General features: G+C 42.8%; 1 protein-coding gene across 5 annotated transcripts in view; it reads right to left on the bottom strand.

The window, feature by feature from the left end:
• Nucleotides 1–7,274, bottom strand: part of MFN1 (mitofusin 1) — a 55,839-nt gene extending 48,565 nt beyond the window's left edge. For 4 of the 5 annotated variants that reach the window (XR_007776026.1, XM_050965911.1, XM_050965913.1 and 1 more), the window contains exons 1-3: nucleotides 7,163–7,274; nucleotides 5,834–5,955; nucleotides 4,106–4,241 (exon numbers count right to left, since the gene is read on the bottom strand). Coding sequence is in view for 4 of the 5 variants with exons in the window: in XM_050965911.1 (XP_050821868.1) it covers nucleotides 4,106–4,241; nucleotides 5,834–5,948 (251 nt within the window). In the remaining variant the exon portion in view is untranslated. Of the gene's footprint in view, nucleotides 1–4,105; nucleotides 4,242–5,833; nucleotides 5,956–6,649; nucleotides 6,677–7,162 lie in introns of those variants that run through there. The other variant, XM_050965912.1, reaches the window with a different exon arrangement.
• Between the last annotated feature and the right edge of the window lie 8,996 nt (nucleotides 7,275–16,270).

The following is a 16,270-nucleotide window of genomic DNA, read 5'->3' as shown; positions in this document are numbered from 1 at the left end:
CTGCCTTGTAGAGACTACATTAAAGTGTTAACCGTTGAGGGCTCAGCCAAGTGCTAGTTCATCATTTAGCACAGGGGTTCTCAAACTGGGGGTTGGGACTCCTTGGGGGGTTGCGAGCTGTCAGCCTCTACCCCAAACCCTGCTTTGCCTCTAGCATTTATAATGGTGTTAAATATACAAAAACGTATTTTTAATGTATATAGGTGGGGGTGTTGCACTCAGAGGTTTGCTATGTGAAAGGGGTCACCAGTACAAAAGTTTGAGACTCACTTATTTAGCAGCAAGGCATTCCCTGGGAAATATCCCACCCTCTAACTTCACTACCTCAACCAAGCTTCACAATCATCACAGCTGTGAATAGTATTAAATTGTTTGTTTAAAATGTATACTCTGTGTGTGTGTGTGTGTGTGTGTATGTATATATATACACACACACACACACACACACACACACACACACACACTTTTTGTCTGGTGAAAAAGGTTTCCCTGGAATCTAACCCCCACTATTTACATTAATTCTTATGGGGAAATTGGATTCGCTTAACATCATTTCGCTTGAAGTCGCATTTTTCAGGAACATAACTACAATGTTAATTGAGGAGTTATTGTATTTTTTAAAAAGTAAAACTCAGATGATCACTAACTGCTCATTATTAAGTATTTCCCAACACTTGAAAATGTTATTTTTAAAACAGGAGAAGAGTACTAAAAGAGTATTTTCTTCTAGTATTTTGGGAATCTTACCTAAATGAGGAAGACGTTCTGCAACTAAGATTTGTAACTTGCATTCTTCCACATTAAGTGAGAGTTAACTATGAATTTCACATGACCCTAAGTAACTTCAAACATTCATACCTGTTTGTCAAGTATCACGGGGTAGCCGCGTTAGTCTGGATCTGTAAAAAGCAACAAAGAGTCCTGTGGCACCTTTAAGACTAACATCTTAAAGGTGCTAAAGGACTTTCTGTTGCTTTATACTAGTTTGTAAGTCACACAGCACAGTTAGTGTTATAACAAATAATCATGACTAACTTCACACTAGCTAGAAACTTTATTTTAAAAATATCTGCTGGTTTCTCTCAGGTGCTTATGTACAGAAACACAGGCAATCAAACATTTCTGTTTTTCAGGGTCATCAACATTCAACACAAACCAGAATCCTTAAAAGTGTGAGGAAATTAAACAAACAAGAACACCACAAAGTTAAAGCAAAACTGTGGTAAGAGGATGCTGGCAATCTCAAAGATACTCTTCAGTTAAACAATGGCGCTACGCAGAGAATCATACTATGAAAAGATTCATGGAAATAATTAATCATTCCATTGAATTTTGCCAGTGGAAAGCATGTGACATTATGTATGTAATTAAGCTGCAGTTATAGAGCAGGATGGCAACAAAGGAAGATTCAACAGTGAATAGACAAGTGTGAAGGTGTCTTTATACAACACTAATGCCTTGTTTTAGTTTTCACCAAAAAGGTGAGAACCCATCGGACTACTAACACAGTGACTATCAATGTAAACGGGATAGGATCTGAGGTTATAATAGGGAAACAACAAGTTAAGAATTACTTAGGCTATGTCTACACTAGCACTTTTGTCGGTATAACTTATGTCACTCGGGGGTGTGAAAAAAACCCACCCCTCTGAGAGACATAAGTGACCCTGCCAGAAGCTTCGGTGTGGACAGTGCTATGTCAGCAGGAGACTCACTCCCGACAACATTGCTACGCCGCTTGATGGGGGTGGTTTAATTACGTCAAAAGGAGCTGTGCCGCTGTATGGTCTCTAGTGCAGACATGGCCTTACACTAGTTAGATGTCTTCAAATTGGCAGGACCTGAGGAAATACATTCTAGAACACTTAAGGAACTGGCTGAGGAGATCTCTGAACCATTCACAATTATCTTTGAGAACTCATGGAGGATAGGAGAGATTCCGGAGGACAAGAAAGGGCAAACATAGTACCTACCTATAAAAAGGGGACTAAAGACAGCCCACAGAATTATAGAAAGTCAACTTAACTTTGGTACTCAGAAAGATAATGGAGCAAATAATTAAACAATCAATTTGTAAGCACCTAGAAGATGTTAAGTAAGAGTCAATAAGGATTTGTCAAGAACAAATATCAAACCAACTGAATATCCTGCCTTGACAGGGTAACAAGCCTTGCGGATGGGGGAAAGCAGCAGATGATATAGATCTCAAACAAACAATATAGCCTAGAGCAGTGTTTCTCGCATGCAGCCACCAGGGCCTTTTCTTGCGGCCACAGCCATCTGGGCTGCAATGGGGGGGAGGGGATGCAAAGCAGTGGATCCTCTCACAGGGCTGCCAGCAGCGGTTGGGCCCTGCCCCCCTCCAGAGACACAAATGCTGGAGGTGCAGGCAACAGGTGAATTCCCCACTCTCCCGGGGGTAGGGGAGGCAGGCTTTGGCCACAGGGCTTTGGGCTCCGTCCAGACAGTGGCAATCTCTGGTTCCAAGCTCCGGCCCCAGGCTCTCTACCCCTGCCATCATCTCTGGACCCCACTGCCTCCCTGCCCATCTCTCCTTCCAGGGCTTACTTCACCCCAGGGCTTACTGAGGCTGAGTAAATCTGCTGTGAAAAGTGATATTAACAAACAATAGGAAAGTATTAACAAACATCACTTTTCACAGCAGAAGACTTACTAGTTTGCAAGTCTTAGGAGGCAAAAAAAGCACAACCAAAAAAAGCCAAGAACATGCAAAGTGCCTTATTTGTGTTTCTAATCCGTTTAGGTCCTGTAAAGAATAAAGACAACTATAAATTTTTATTACTGAGTCTGGAAAAAACCTACATAAATTACAATATTTAAACATGTATACGTGCATATTTATTTGTTTTTCCTAAAGTTAATTAAATATTTTAGGAAAAATTGTCAGCGCAGCCACCAGCAAGGGTTGGTGGCTGCACTCTGAGGCCACCAGAAAATTTGTTGAGACACTCACTGGCCTAGGGAACTACTATAAAGTGGGTGCACAATTGGCTGGAAAACTATACTCAAGAGTAGTTATCAATGGTTAACAGACAAGCTGGAAAGGCATATTGAGTGCGATCTCACAAGGATCTGTCATGAGTCCCGTTCTATTCAATATAGTCATAAAATGATTTGGATAACAGCATAGGGAGCACATTTATAACATCCGCAGACGATATCAAGCTTAGAGAGGTTGCAAGTGCTGTGGAGGACAGGATTAGAATTTGCACCAAACTGGAAAAATGGTCTGAAGTAAATAGGATGAAATTCAATAAGGACAAATGCAAAGTGCTACAATTAGGAAGGAACATTCAACTGTACAAATACAAAATGGGAAACGAGTACCTAGGAAGGAGTACTGCAGAGAAGGATCTAGGGGTTATATTGGATCACAAACTAAATGAGTCAAGAATATAATACTATGGCCAAAAAAGCAAACATCATTTTGGGATGTTATAAGCAAGACATAAGAAGTAATTCTTTCACTCTACTTAGCACTTAGAAGGCCTCAGCTGGAACACTGTACCCAGTTCTAGGCTCCACATTTCAGGACAGATGTGAACAAAAAGGAGAAAGTTCAGAGAAGAGCAATAAAAATCATTAAAGGTCTAGAAAACATCATCTACAAGGAAAGATTGAAAAAACAAAACCAGTTTAACCTGGAGAAGAGAAGAAAGAGAGGGGAAACATGATAACAGTCTTCCAGTGTGTTAAAAAAAGAGGCGCGTGATAAATTGTTTTCCTTAACCAATAAGGACAGAGCAAGAAGAAATGGGCTTAACTAGCAATAAGGAGATTTAGGTTAGACATCAGGAAAACAAATTCCTAACAGTAAAGGTAGTTAAGCAGTGGAACAAAATTACCTAGGGAGGTTGTTGAATCTGTGTCACTTGAGTTAGACAAACAGATGTTAGGGATGATCTAGTTATTACTTAGTCCTGCAGGGGACTCACTAGATGACCTATCAAGGTTCCTTTCCAGTTCTATATTTTTGTGATTATATTGGGAACAAATCATTACAAGGTGTTATGCAAAATCCAAGAGATAAACACTAAACTTTGAAATAGAAAATCAAATTTATTTTGGTAATTAAGTTCATTACCTGCCAAAAAATGCAACTTTCATGTGTCTCCGTGAAAGCACCTCACCGATATCTGCCAATTTGTTTTTATATGCCTGTATTTTCATCAGTTCTTCTTTAGTTGCTACATATTTAAGTTCTGGGTTCCTGTATGTTGCTATATATAAGAAAAGATTATTACAAAAGAAATCACGAGAACAATTTACGTTCCAAGGCATTAGCTGTGGATCAACACTATGTTATTTAATATATGCCATCACAGAGCTATCTACAAACTCTGATATTAGTCATTGTCATTTAACAGGTTGAGACAGGCATTAATAAAACACAAAGTTGCTAATTTCATGTCATATACCTGAAGTATATCCGTAGAATTTTAAATCTACTATCTCTTAACTAAAACAAAAAAATTTTGGAATTGGAAAAAGCCACAGCAACACACTGGACTAAATTTGCTAAGTCATTGGTATCACTTGTCTCCTGCTTTTTTGACCATTCCTTGTCATTCCCTTTCCTTCAGGTGGGGGGGGGGGGGGAGAGAGGCAGAGGCAGGGGATGAAGAGGAATCAACCTCATTCCATAAACACTATTGATTTTGGAGCAAGGGCCCAGAATGCAGTGCCCGCAGGTGTCATGGCGCCCGCGGGGGCATCTAAATGAGCCCGCGTCCTGGCTGGCGATTGAGCATCTGCCAAAATGCCGCCGAATTTCGGCGGTATTGCCTCTCGCTGACGCCACTTGCCACCGACAAACAATGTCATCAAGAGGCGTCGCAGCAGAAATGCCGCAGAAATTCGGCAGCATTTCGGTGGATGCTCCATCGCCGCCACGGTCCTTCATCTGGCGCCCGCCAGACGAAAAAGTTGGGGACCACTGTTTTAGAGCATGTCTTAACTATAGAGTTAACTTGGGTGCTTGGCACTCAGAATAGCCTAGCCCAGTTTGAGTAGCCACCCTTACTAGGTTCACACTGGTGATACATGCCCTCCTATGTGTTGCTAGGACTTTTGGGGGCATATCCCATAGTTCTTTGTGCTGCATCAGGTTGAGCTGTGCAATGATTCTTTCCCAGTGAATTGTGGGAGAACTTGTTATTCTTTCTGGGCATAAAGGGGGAAACTGTTACAGCAGTGGAAGACTATCAGCACTTCAAGTGGTTTACCATGCATCCTCACTGCCAACTGACTGGATACAATACCGAGTAAAAGCCTCACTCTGGCTTTTGCCTAGAGCCCCAGAACAGCCAGCTATCCTGGACTGAAAGCATCACCAAACTCTGCTCAGAGGTTCGTAGGTGGGAATAAGTGGGCGGTTAGGGGAAACGCTTGAGTAAAAACCCAGATTAACTCTACAGTGATGACATACCCGTAGCGTTGGCTAGCACAAGTAGTTTCATTAAAGTCAATGGAAGCCACAGGTGCTTAGCAGTTCTGAAAATCAGCTTTTATTTAGGTGCGTCTTTAGCCATCCAAGTTTGAAAGTGTAGGTTTAAGTGACTTTCCCAAGATTATACAACAAATCAAGCTGAGCAGAGAATAAACTCTAGGTTTCCCAACTCGCTGCACCATACCACCTCTCCTTGCAATACCTGTACATATTCTAAGACTCTGGCATTGAAGAATGTACGATTACAATTAATGTATGTGTTACCATAGTATTCAAAGACCCAATAAGGATCAGGGACCCATTGTGCTAATTTCTATACACATACAAAGATGCAAGATCCCTTTCCCAAAGATGAAAACTAACCTTCTACAAAACTTTCTCCTTCAGTGACATAGTCCAGCAGTTGGTTAAAGATAGTAGTAATTGTCTTTTTAGCCAGCACAAAGTGTTTCAGGGGCGAGGCAGTAGTTTCTGCCATTATGCAACTGTAAGAGAAATTATGTACAAATGAAACTCTCTAGAAATTACAAGTAGGAAACAACACATCAAGTTCCCTCTCAATGAAAGTAATTGAAACTTAAGTTTTAAAAACAAATACACCAACTTCAATATTAGTTAAAATTGGTTTTACTGTTCTTTAGGCTTTCTAATCTAGCAGCAATAGAAATAGCATATTTAGTCAGCTCAGCAAATAATTATTTCAGGATGTTGGCTGGAACACACTTTTTTAAAACATCTGTTTTGGTTCCATCCTCAGCGACCAAGTTATCTAGAAACAGGTTTAGCTTGAACTGCATTTAAATACGGTACCTTAACTTTGTTCTGAGGCCTTGTAGCTAGAACTCTACAAATTAAAGACTCACTGTCTCATCACCAAGCTATCTAGCCTCCTAGGTGCATGTACGTCAGAATATCTTGTACCCTTTTCCCTCTAGCAATGTAGCCGCAGGAGCAAAGAGCTGAAAAAAGTCAGGCCACATCTTCAAGATATTTCCCCAGCTCCTTTCTTCCCTACGTTCAAAAATATCAATTAATTCATGGGCCAATAACTGATATTACCTCACTCTCACCTTGTCTCTTTAATGGGCCAGGGTCAGACAATTTAAAAACCAATAGTGACATTTTAAGATTTAAAAAAAAAAAGGGGGGGAGAAAGGTTTTACAAAGGTTCAAACTCACGTTTCTCCTGCTTTGTTAACAGCTATGTAGACTTACACCCTCCTCTGCGGGGTTTGCTGCTCTGTGCAAAGGGCAGGACAGCCACTTGATGAAAATGACTAGAAACAGCAGGGTGAGTAACCAGCATCTCCCGTCTCCCATGGAGGGGGAACGCACAGCGGGACAAGCCGGGGCGCGAATAATCCGCTGGCTGCTGGCCCCGAAAGAGGGGCGCTCGGCTAGGAGCGAGTCACACCAGGCTACGAGCCCGGGGCAGGGAGCCACGGACGCAGCCGACCCCAGCACTGGGAGCGCAGAAAAAGGTGGGTGACGGGGGGCAGGGTTCCCAAGCCCCCCGACAGGAAAGTGACTGACTGGCTGGGGGGTGTCCTAAGGCGCAGCCCCCATGGGCTCCCTGGCGGTTCGCACGGGGTCTGGCGCCTGGCCAGAGCCGCTCGCTGCCTCGCGGGGGCATGAGGGGAGGTCGCGATGCCCCGTGTCCCTACCACCTCCTGCTCCCTCAAGCCCACTTACAGCGCCCCAGGTTCGCTCGCTCCCCCGTTACCCAGCAACCGCTGCGGCTGGGGGGCCCGCCGCACCTCCTTCCTCCTCGCCCCGTGCGCGGGGGGTGGCGATGGCGGACATCACTTCCGCTTCCGCTGCCCTTAGCGTGCCCACGCCGTAGACAAGGGCCGCCATCTTTAACAAGGGCAGCCGTCTGAGGACGACAGGAAGCGACGCCAAAGCAGTCGCCATCTTTATTGAAGGCAAACAGCGCCTGCTATTAAGAGTGATACGTGCGACGAGGCAGCCGCTGTCGTCACTGAGAAAACCCTGCCAGAACACTCCGCCTCAGCACCATCTTTACTGAGGGTCACAGGAGGCGATGGAGGCGCCCTTGTTTATTTAAAATGGAGGCTAGTTACCCCTCCCCTCCCCTAGCTCCCCCCAGGGGAGGAGGTTTTAGAACCATAACACCCCTGTCACCCTCCCCCATCCCCTGGGCTGTGTCACTCCATCCTTCTCCCATGCCAGCCTAGCTCTCCCCCAGGGCTGGAACAGCCACTTGCCCAGCCAGAATGACAGGGTGGTTGTGGGGCTGAACGGCCCCTGCTCCATCCCTCCCCCAGCCATGGCTCTGCACCCCAAGCCACCCCCTGCTGACCAGATCCAGGGTGATCACTGCATGCTGGACCCAGCAGGCCATGCACATTGCCCAGTTTAGACCATTCAGTCGCAGGCAAAAAGACTTGGTGGTTGATTCTACGCCAGTGGTTCTCAAACTTTTTTTTTCCATGGACTACTTGAAAATGGCTGAGGGTCTCAGCGGACCACATATTGATCTTGCAAATGTTATTTGTACCATTAGCTAATTATTGTAAAGCGCTTTGGATAAGAGCGCTATATAAAAAAACCTTATTAACTTTTTTCCCCTAAAAATAAAAGCACACAACTCATATTTTAATATCAGTAGTCTTACCTTCCTAATGTGATGGGTGTGCCCTCTCTCCCTTGCCGCAACAGCCCCCGAGCTGGGGCTGGGAAGGAGGGGGGGGTCTCTTCCCCACCACAGCAGCCACAGCCCTGCAGCTGGGGAAAATTGCCTCTTTCTGTCTGCCCCAGCCCTGCACATCCCAAATTCCCCCCACCTCCTCTTCTGACCCCACTGCGCCCCCCACCCCCACTCCTTATTCCTTCCAAGGCCACTACCTCACATGTGTGTCTTCTCCAAGGTCCAGGCCCCTAATTAGTAGAGCCACACCTGCGCAGCTCCACTAATTAAGTGGGTGGCCCTTCATTCCCTCACATGCAGCCACCCAGGTACATACCTTAGAGGGAACTATCTGCAGACCACTGTTCTAGACCATAAGTTGTCTGCATCACTGCAGTATTGGCAGCCCCACAAGTTCAACACTCATCAGTCAGACTCCAAAAAAAAAACCAAAACAAGCCCATGTTTGTTCGTTTAATTGTCATTTCAGCTCTGTCTTCTGATTTTTTGAACCCTCTCAGCACACCCTGAATTTATGTGACAGCATTGCCAATCTTTGCAAATGTATTGAGCCAGGCAATTCTGGCACTCGCTGGCTGCCTGACAGCACAAAGCTTCCAGCTTCTTCCCAAACATTCTGATTAATTCATCTGCCTCTCTTCCCCACTGCCAAGTCCCTCTGCCAAGCAATTAATTATGTAATCCCCCATTTAAATTCTGCCTCAGACTCACCTCATGCAGCACCTAGGATTCTTTCTCCTTGCCCCCCATCCTCCAAGGCCTGCGGAAGCATCCACTTCTCTCCCTTTATAGGCCTTTGGAGTGGGTGCATAACTCCACGGAGTTCTTCATCCCTCCCCACTTCCCAGGCCAGGCACTGCAGAGATAGAGAAGGCAGTAAAGGAGAGAGCAGAGCATGGTGAAAAGAGAGGAGAAAATAACTGCCCCATGCCCTGCCCTGGAGATATTGGGTTTCTTCTGCTCCCTCCCCCCTTCATTCCTTTGAGAATGTTGTCAGTTTCTCCCTCTCCCTGCTGCCTTTCCCAAGTAGTTCCCTGACTTCCCTAGGACAACGACAAATGGGGACTGGGGAAGACAGTCAGAGGGGGCTTCCCACAGGCAGAACTGAACTCTAGGAGAGGGCTGGATCTTCTGGTGTCATCAGAAGACTGGCTCCAGCCCCAGAAGAAATCATTTTACTTGAAGAAATTTTGGGAGCTAGTAACACTATTCACAGAGTTTAAGGCAAGAAGAGATCACTAATTAGATGACCTAATCTGATCACCTATATATCACAGGCCATTACATTTCACCCACTGTACTGAGACCAATAACTTATCTGAATAAAGCACATCTTCCAGAAAGGCATCTGAAGATATCAAGAAGATTACAAAGAGAAATGGTGGATTTGCCATTTGTCTCAATCATTAATCACCTCCTCACTATTAAAAAAAGTGTCTAATTTCTAATATAAATATGTCTGGCTTCAGCTTCCAGCCATTGGTTCTGGTGCTGCTTTTCTCTGCTAGATTAAAGATCCTGGAGATCTTTCTTCCCCCTGAAGATACTTATACACTAATCAAGTCCCCTCAATCTTCTTTTTGATCAATTAAACTGATTGAGCTCTTTAAATCTCCCACTGTTATTTTTTCCAGCCTTCAAATAATTTTTGTGGCTCTTTTCTATTTTGAGCCTCTCCAATTTTTCAACATCCTTTGAAAAATATGGTTACCAAAACTGGATCCAGTATTCCACTATCAACCATACCAATGCCATATGCAGAGGTAAAATCTTTCTGCTCATTACTCCCCTGATTTTACATCCAATGATCACATTAGCCCTTTTTGCCACAGCATCTCACTAGCTCATGATAATATGCTTCTCCACTATGATCCCTAAACCCTTTTCAGTCCCTGCCTACCAAAATACAGTCCCCCATTCTGTACGTATGGTCTGCATTCCTTGTTCCTAAGGGTATAAATTTGTATTTGGCTGCATTAAAATGCATTTTATTTGAATGAGCTCAAATTACTATGCAATCCAAGCAACTGCATTTGTAACAATGTTGTTTGGTGCGGCGGGGTGTTATTTATAATGCAAAATGCAAGACAGCACTCAAAAGTCCACTGGGTGCGTTAAAACCATCGCCTACCACAAGGGTGGGAAAACTACAGCCCATGGGCCACATCCAGCCCGCGGGACCGTCCTGCCTGGCCCCCAAGCTCCTGGCCCTGGAGGCTAGTCCCCGGCCCCTCTCCCGCAACCTCAGCTCACTGCACCACTAGTGCAATGCTCTGTGCAGTGGGGATGTGAGCACCTGGGTCAGTGTGCGCCTGGGGCAGCACAGCTGCAGAGCCCAGCCTGACCCAATGCTCTGAGCTGTGTGGTGGTGGCAGCAGCGGCATGGCCCAGCTCCAGCCAAGCGGCGGGGCTGTAGCACTGCCAACCACTGGTGCTCCAGGCAGAGCAGTAAGGGGGCAGGGAGCAGGCGGGTTGGATAGAGCGCAGGGGAGTTTGGGGTGGGGGTCAGGGGTGTGGATAGGGGTTGGGGGGGAGCAGGGGGTTGAATGGGAACAGGGGCCCCGGGGGGCAGTCAGAAAGGAGCGGGAGTTGGATGGGGTGGCAGTCGGGGAACAGGGAGAAGGGGAGATTGGATGGGGAAGGGATCCAGGGGGGGAAACTGTCAGTGAATGGGGGGGGTGGATGGGGAAGACGTTCTGGGGGAGGGTGGCAGATAGGAGGTGGGGGCCAGGCCACAACCCCCTCCCCTAACCGGCCTCCATACAATTTACGAAACCCAATGCAGCCCTCAGGCCAAAAAGTTTGCCTGCCCCTGGCCTACCATATCAACCAATATTGTCTCACTGAGTCCTTGTACTCCCTAGTCTGCCTGTCTGTATCCACCTGTTGTCTCTTGATTAATAGTTACAATTGTAAACTCTTTGGGGGCAGGAACCATCTTTTTGTTCTGTTTGTATAGTGCCTAGCACAGTGGGTTACTGGTCCATAACTAGGGCTCCTAGGTGCCATGGTAATACAAATAATTTTTTTCATCATAAAAAGTAAAAATCAAAATTACTTCAATAATTGTTTACTTCATGTGGCACAGGACTGTTTACTTCATGTATTTTCAATAACTGACATTTAGCTTTGTTATTTCCTATAATTCTGAGAAGAGGGAAAGCTGTATTCAGTAATGTTGATTAGGAGTGTACGTGTGTGTGGAGGGGAAATTCTGTGAGATTTCTATATCGGCAAAAGCTGTAGTGCAGTCACAGTTATACTGGGATAAAAATGCTTTTCCCAGTATACCTTATTTTGCTCAGGAAAATGGTATAAGCAATACCAGCAAAGCACTCTTACCCGTATACGCGTCATCTACACTAGGAAGGTTTGCCAGTATAGATAGAATGTTATAGTAATATCAGCAATCCTTTTCTAATGTAGACTAGGCCTCAGTTTTTATACTCTAGTATTATCATAAACTAATGCAAACAAATTATTTTCAAAAAGTTACATCACTGTGCATCTTTCTTAGCATACTGGTTTCATTTGTTCTGTATCTGTCATGCTAACAATATGATAATCCCTTTAAAGTTGGTATTTTCCACCTTTCAAATGGACTTTTATCAATGAAACTGTATATTCTAACTAGACATCTTCATTCAGGTATCACTGAATTTTGTGCTGTTTAGATTTCATTTCACCTACTCCTACTCTCTCAAACTCAGTCCTGGAAATCTTAGAGAGAGAGCTAAACGGAACTATAATACAACATGTAAAACAAGCCACCACTTTGGAATTCTACATACTATCAGCACCAGCCATAATTTAATCAAAGTCTGCCATACACATGAATGACAAATACCAAAAACAATTTTCTCCAAGACTCAAGAACACTGACAGGTTTTTACATTCTATACATCATCTCACAGACGGTAACATAAACAACCAGCACTGAGGGTGTTCATGGAGAACATATACTGTTTACTACAATATTGCCAACAGGGATGTATTTTATTGAGAGTCTTGTAATAATTAGTGTTTTTCTTAAAGCCCCAGTCCTGGAGTTATGAGCTTTCCTTTAATTAAAAAAAAAAAAAAAAAAAAAAAAAAAAGTCTAGTCCTTATAGCTGAGGAGTTGGAATACATGACTCATATGTAACCAGAAGGAAGGGGATAAGAATCAGATATGTATTATTTTTAAGCCAATCTCAATTCTGGGGAGCTCAACTGAGGGTTTTTGAATGTTTTGGTTTGGCAATACCATTACTCACAGACACAAACACATCCTAGAGGTTTCACTCTAGTAGACAGGTGACCACATTAAAAGAAAAATCCTAACTGCATTTGACAGTCTGGTTTGCAGTCTCAAACACACCAAAACTAATAGGAACTTAATTCCCATCTCACTCCTAGAGATGGTTTCTCTCAACCAGGGTTGAGGTAAACTGTGGGTAACGAGGACTATCAGTCTCCAGTACCACTAAGCTAGCAGCTTTCATGAGCACTAATGTCACTTAACACACTAAATTTATTCACTTCTTCAAAACTCTAGACTTCCACTTCTTAATGTACTTCATATTTGAGATATCAAACAGCTCCTTTTCAATCCCTAACTATCTTGTCATAACAGCTACAGATATATTATTCCCCTTCAGTTAGAAACTAGAATACTTTCCTCAACAGCTGCAAACATACTACTTAGCCTTTTGACTTCCCTGCAGATTCTAGTCTATTTATCTTACTATCTTCAAAGTGGGTTCTAGCCCATGAAAGCTTATGCTCAAATAAATTTGTTAGTCTCTAAGGTGCCACAAGTACTCCTCATTGTTTTTACTGATGCAGACTAACAAGGCTACCCCTCTGAAACTTATTCTCCCTGCAGCCCAGTAAATCCACTCACTCATTTCAGCTTGCTGAGTCAGCAGGAAGCAACTATCCTAATTTCTGCTCCTGTTGACCTAATAGCACATCACCTGTTCGTGTTAACTTCCTTTCATCTTCTGAAAAATACTGAGATCGGAGTCAAATCTTTTACCTATATTTTATTTCCTTGCTTATAAAATTTTCACCTAACAGGAGCTTGGATCTACCTATCTAGTATGCATATGATCCTCATCAGCAGTATCCAAGAGCTTCATGGCCATTAACACCTCTGTGAGGCAGGTAAATTTTATTCCCATTTTACAAATGGGAAACTGATACACAGAGCAGATCAGGTAACTTACCAAAGATCATCCAGGAGTCTGGAATTATTGAACCCATGTCTCCTATGTCCCACTATAGTGCTCCATCCACTAGAGCAGGGGGTAGGCAACCTATGGCACACGTGCCAAAGGCAGCAAACGAGCTCATTTTCAGTGGCACTCACACTGCCCGGGTCCTGGCCACCAGTCCAGGGGGCTCTGCATTTTAATCTCATTTTAAATGAAGTTTTTAAAACATTTTAAAAACCTTATTTACTTTACATTCAGCAATAATTTAGTTATATATTATAGACTTACAGAAAGAGACCTTCTAAAAACGTTAAAATGTATTACTGGCACGCAACACCTTAAATTAGAGTGAATAAATGAAGACTCTGCACACCACTTCTGAAAGGTTGCCAACACCTGCACTAGACTATCTTTCCTGGGTGATACAATGTTGCTCTGTGCAAATGCACCCATTTCTCCCCCATCCCAGCAATCCTATGCACCTCTTCACACACACACACACACACACACTCTCTCTCTCTCTCTTCCCCCATTCCCTCAAATGTTCTACATTATAGTGGCTTCTCCTCAAGAGTTTATCAATGCCATTCTTTGAGTCAGTAAGATGAAATCAAAGAGAACGACAGGCATTCTCTCCTCCCAGCTCCACCTCCAAGGATGAAACTGGTTTCCCAAATCTGAACCGGGCAAATTCTTATCTCCATTTTATGCTACTAGCAAGATGAGTGGTATCCAAAATACCTCAATAGTCCATAAAAATGTCACTTGTACTGAAATGGATTTAAGCAAGCCTATTAAAACATGAAATGGGTTTAATTTATTCTTAACAGAGAAATTGTAGAGGCAAGTTAGGCACTTGAGTTTAAAATAAATAAAAAACCACCCAAAAACTCCAGTGTATCCTGATTTAAAACCTGTTAAAGAATTTGATACAAAAAATAAAGATCTATGATCACAGGCAAAGCCAATGTTATAAACTACATGGACACCCTATTTACTAATGTCTATCTCTACTCAAGTTACCAAGCACGTTCCTTCTAGGTATGCCAACTCCCTGCCACTAAGAAGATATTTGAAAAGAAGTTGCATTCCCAAGCATATTTTGTAATTTATAGTTGCAACAGTATATAAGGGGAAATTTATTATGGAGTACTTGTTTTTTTCCAGGGTATCCAATCATAAATGTATAATAGAAATCAATATTATTTTAGCAAATTTTGAATGTGAATTTAAGGTATTTAGTGTTTAAATCAGGGGTAGGCAACCTATGGCACATGTGTCGAAGGTGACACGCAAGCTGACTTTCAGTGGCACTCACACTGCCTAGGTCCTGGCCACCAGTCTGGGGGCTCTGCATTTTAAATTTAATTTTAAAGGAAGCTTCTTAAACATTTTAAAAACCTTATTTAATTTACATACAACAATAGTTTAGTTATATATTATAGACTTATAGAAAGAGACGGTCAAAAAACATTAAAATGTATTACTGGCACGTGAAACCTTAAATCTAAGTGAATAAATGAAGGCTCGGCACAGCACTTCTGAAAGGTTGCCGACCCCTGGTCTAAATACGTGCAAATCTACCTTCTGAATAGCTAGTTGGTGTTTGTTTTTTAGGAATGGTACCTAGTTAAAGAAAAACGTCTAGAAATATTCTGGAATGATGTGTATTTGAGACAAATAAGTTCTGTAGGTTGAAGAGGGCCAATTTTTATCTTTTAACTGTATGAATTCAGCACGTAAATCTTGCACAACTTTGTGCAGAACTAGTAACAAGGATCTCATTCTTACTACTGCAGAGAAATTTTTTACACATGCACTGTATTTATACAAACTCACATTGGACAATTTCTTACATTACAAATTTACAATCAATACAGACAGAAACAAAGTCAACCACTTAGTTGCTGGCTATTTTACCCTTATAGCTTTCACAGTCTAAGCTCTCTCTCCTCTCATGCTACATCTAAATATTGTTCAGGTCAGAAATATGACAATGGACTTAAGGAATCGGAATGAATTTATAAGGAGGATAACATGAGGATGGCAGTGTGCAATCCGAAAAGGTTTGTGAGAAGTTTTCAAAATGAGTATTTATAATGTACCATAATAAAGAGTTAGATACACACATGGGAGGGGAATTTTAGAATTTCTGGAACTAGAGGACATTCCCTCAACCCTATCAGCAATGTAAAGCAAACTATAAATCTATGGTTCAGTCTTGCTATAACTGAAATCAATGGCATACCCCATTTTAATAGGAGCTTAATTAGAACCACAGTACCTCCAAACAAATCACTCCTTTGGGTATATTCTTAGGTGGATCCGTAAGCAGCTTCCTTTGTCACTATCCCTTAAAATGTGATATAATCTTGATAGGCAACATTTGAAAGGGAAAGGGACAGCTGTAGGACAGTTCCATAGCTAAAAGCAAAGCTGGGACCAAACAGTTGACTGGGAAAGGACAGCACAGTGTGAATATGGGGTTAGGGCAAGAACACTGGCCAGAGAGGTCAAATTTAGGAATTTGTCATAGTGGAGGAAGTGGGAGGGCTTGTCAGTGTAGCAGGTGGAATATAGGGTTGAAGGCTTGTTAAGGAAAGGGCTAGATGGATGCTTGCTGAGAGGCCACTTTTTAGAGCATACATGGCTTCAGTAGCTCAGTGAACTTTACTGAGGATGAGTATACTTACTTAGCTGCTGAGAAGGTTAATGTGAGTTGGGGAATCCAGTTGAGAACAAACAGCCCTGTTCGCTAAAGTATAACAGTAAATTAACTACAGATTTAAAAGTGAAAATAGAAATTTGTTTCCTCTTCCATTTTTCTTATCCAGAAAGAGTTCCCTTCCTGTTCTTCATGTCAAACACACATACCTCTACATGTTGACAGATGGAATGACCTTTAAAATGGTTACCATAACATGAAACTCC

This window comes from Gopherus flavomarginatus, chromosome 8 (genome assembly GCF_025201925.1).
Source record: "Gopherus flavomarginatus isolate rGopFla2 chromosome 8, rGopFla2.mat.asm, whole genome shotgun sequence".
NCBI lineage: Eukaryota > Metazoa > Chordata > Testudines > Testudinidae > Gopherus > Gopherus flavomarginatus.
This window is presented reverse-complemented; position numbering and strand designations above follow the sequence as displayed.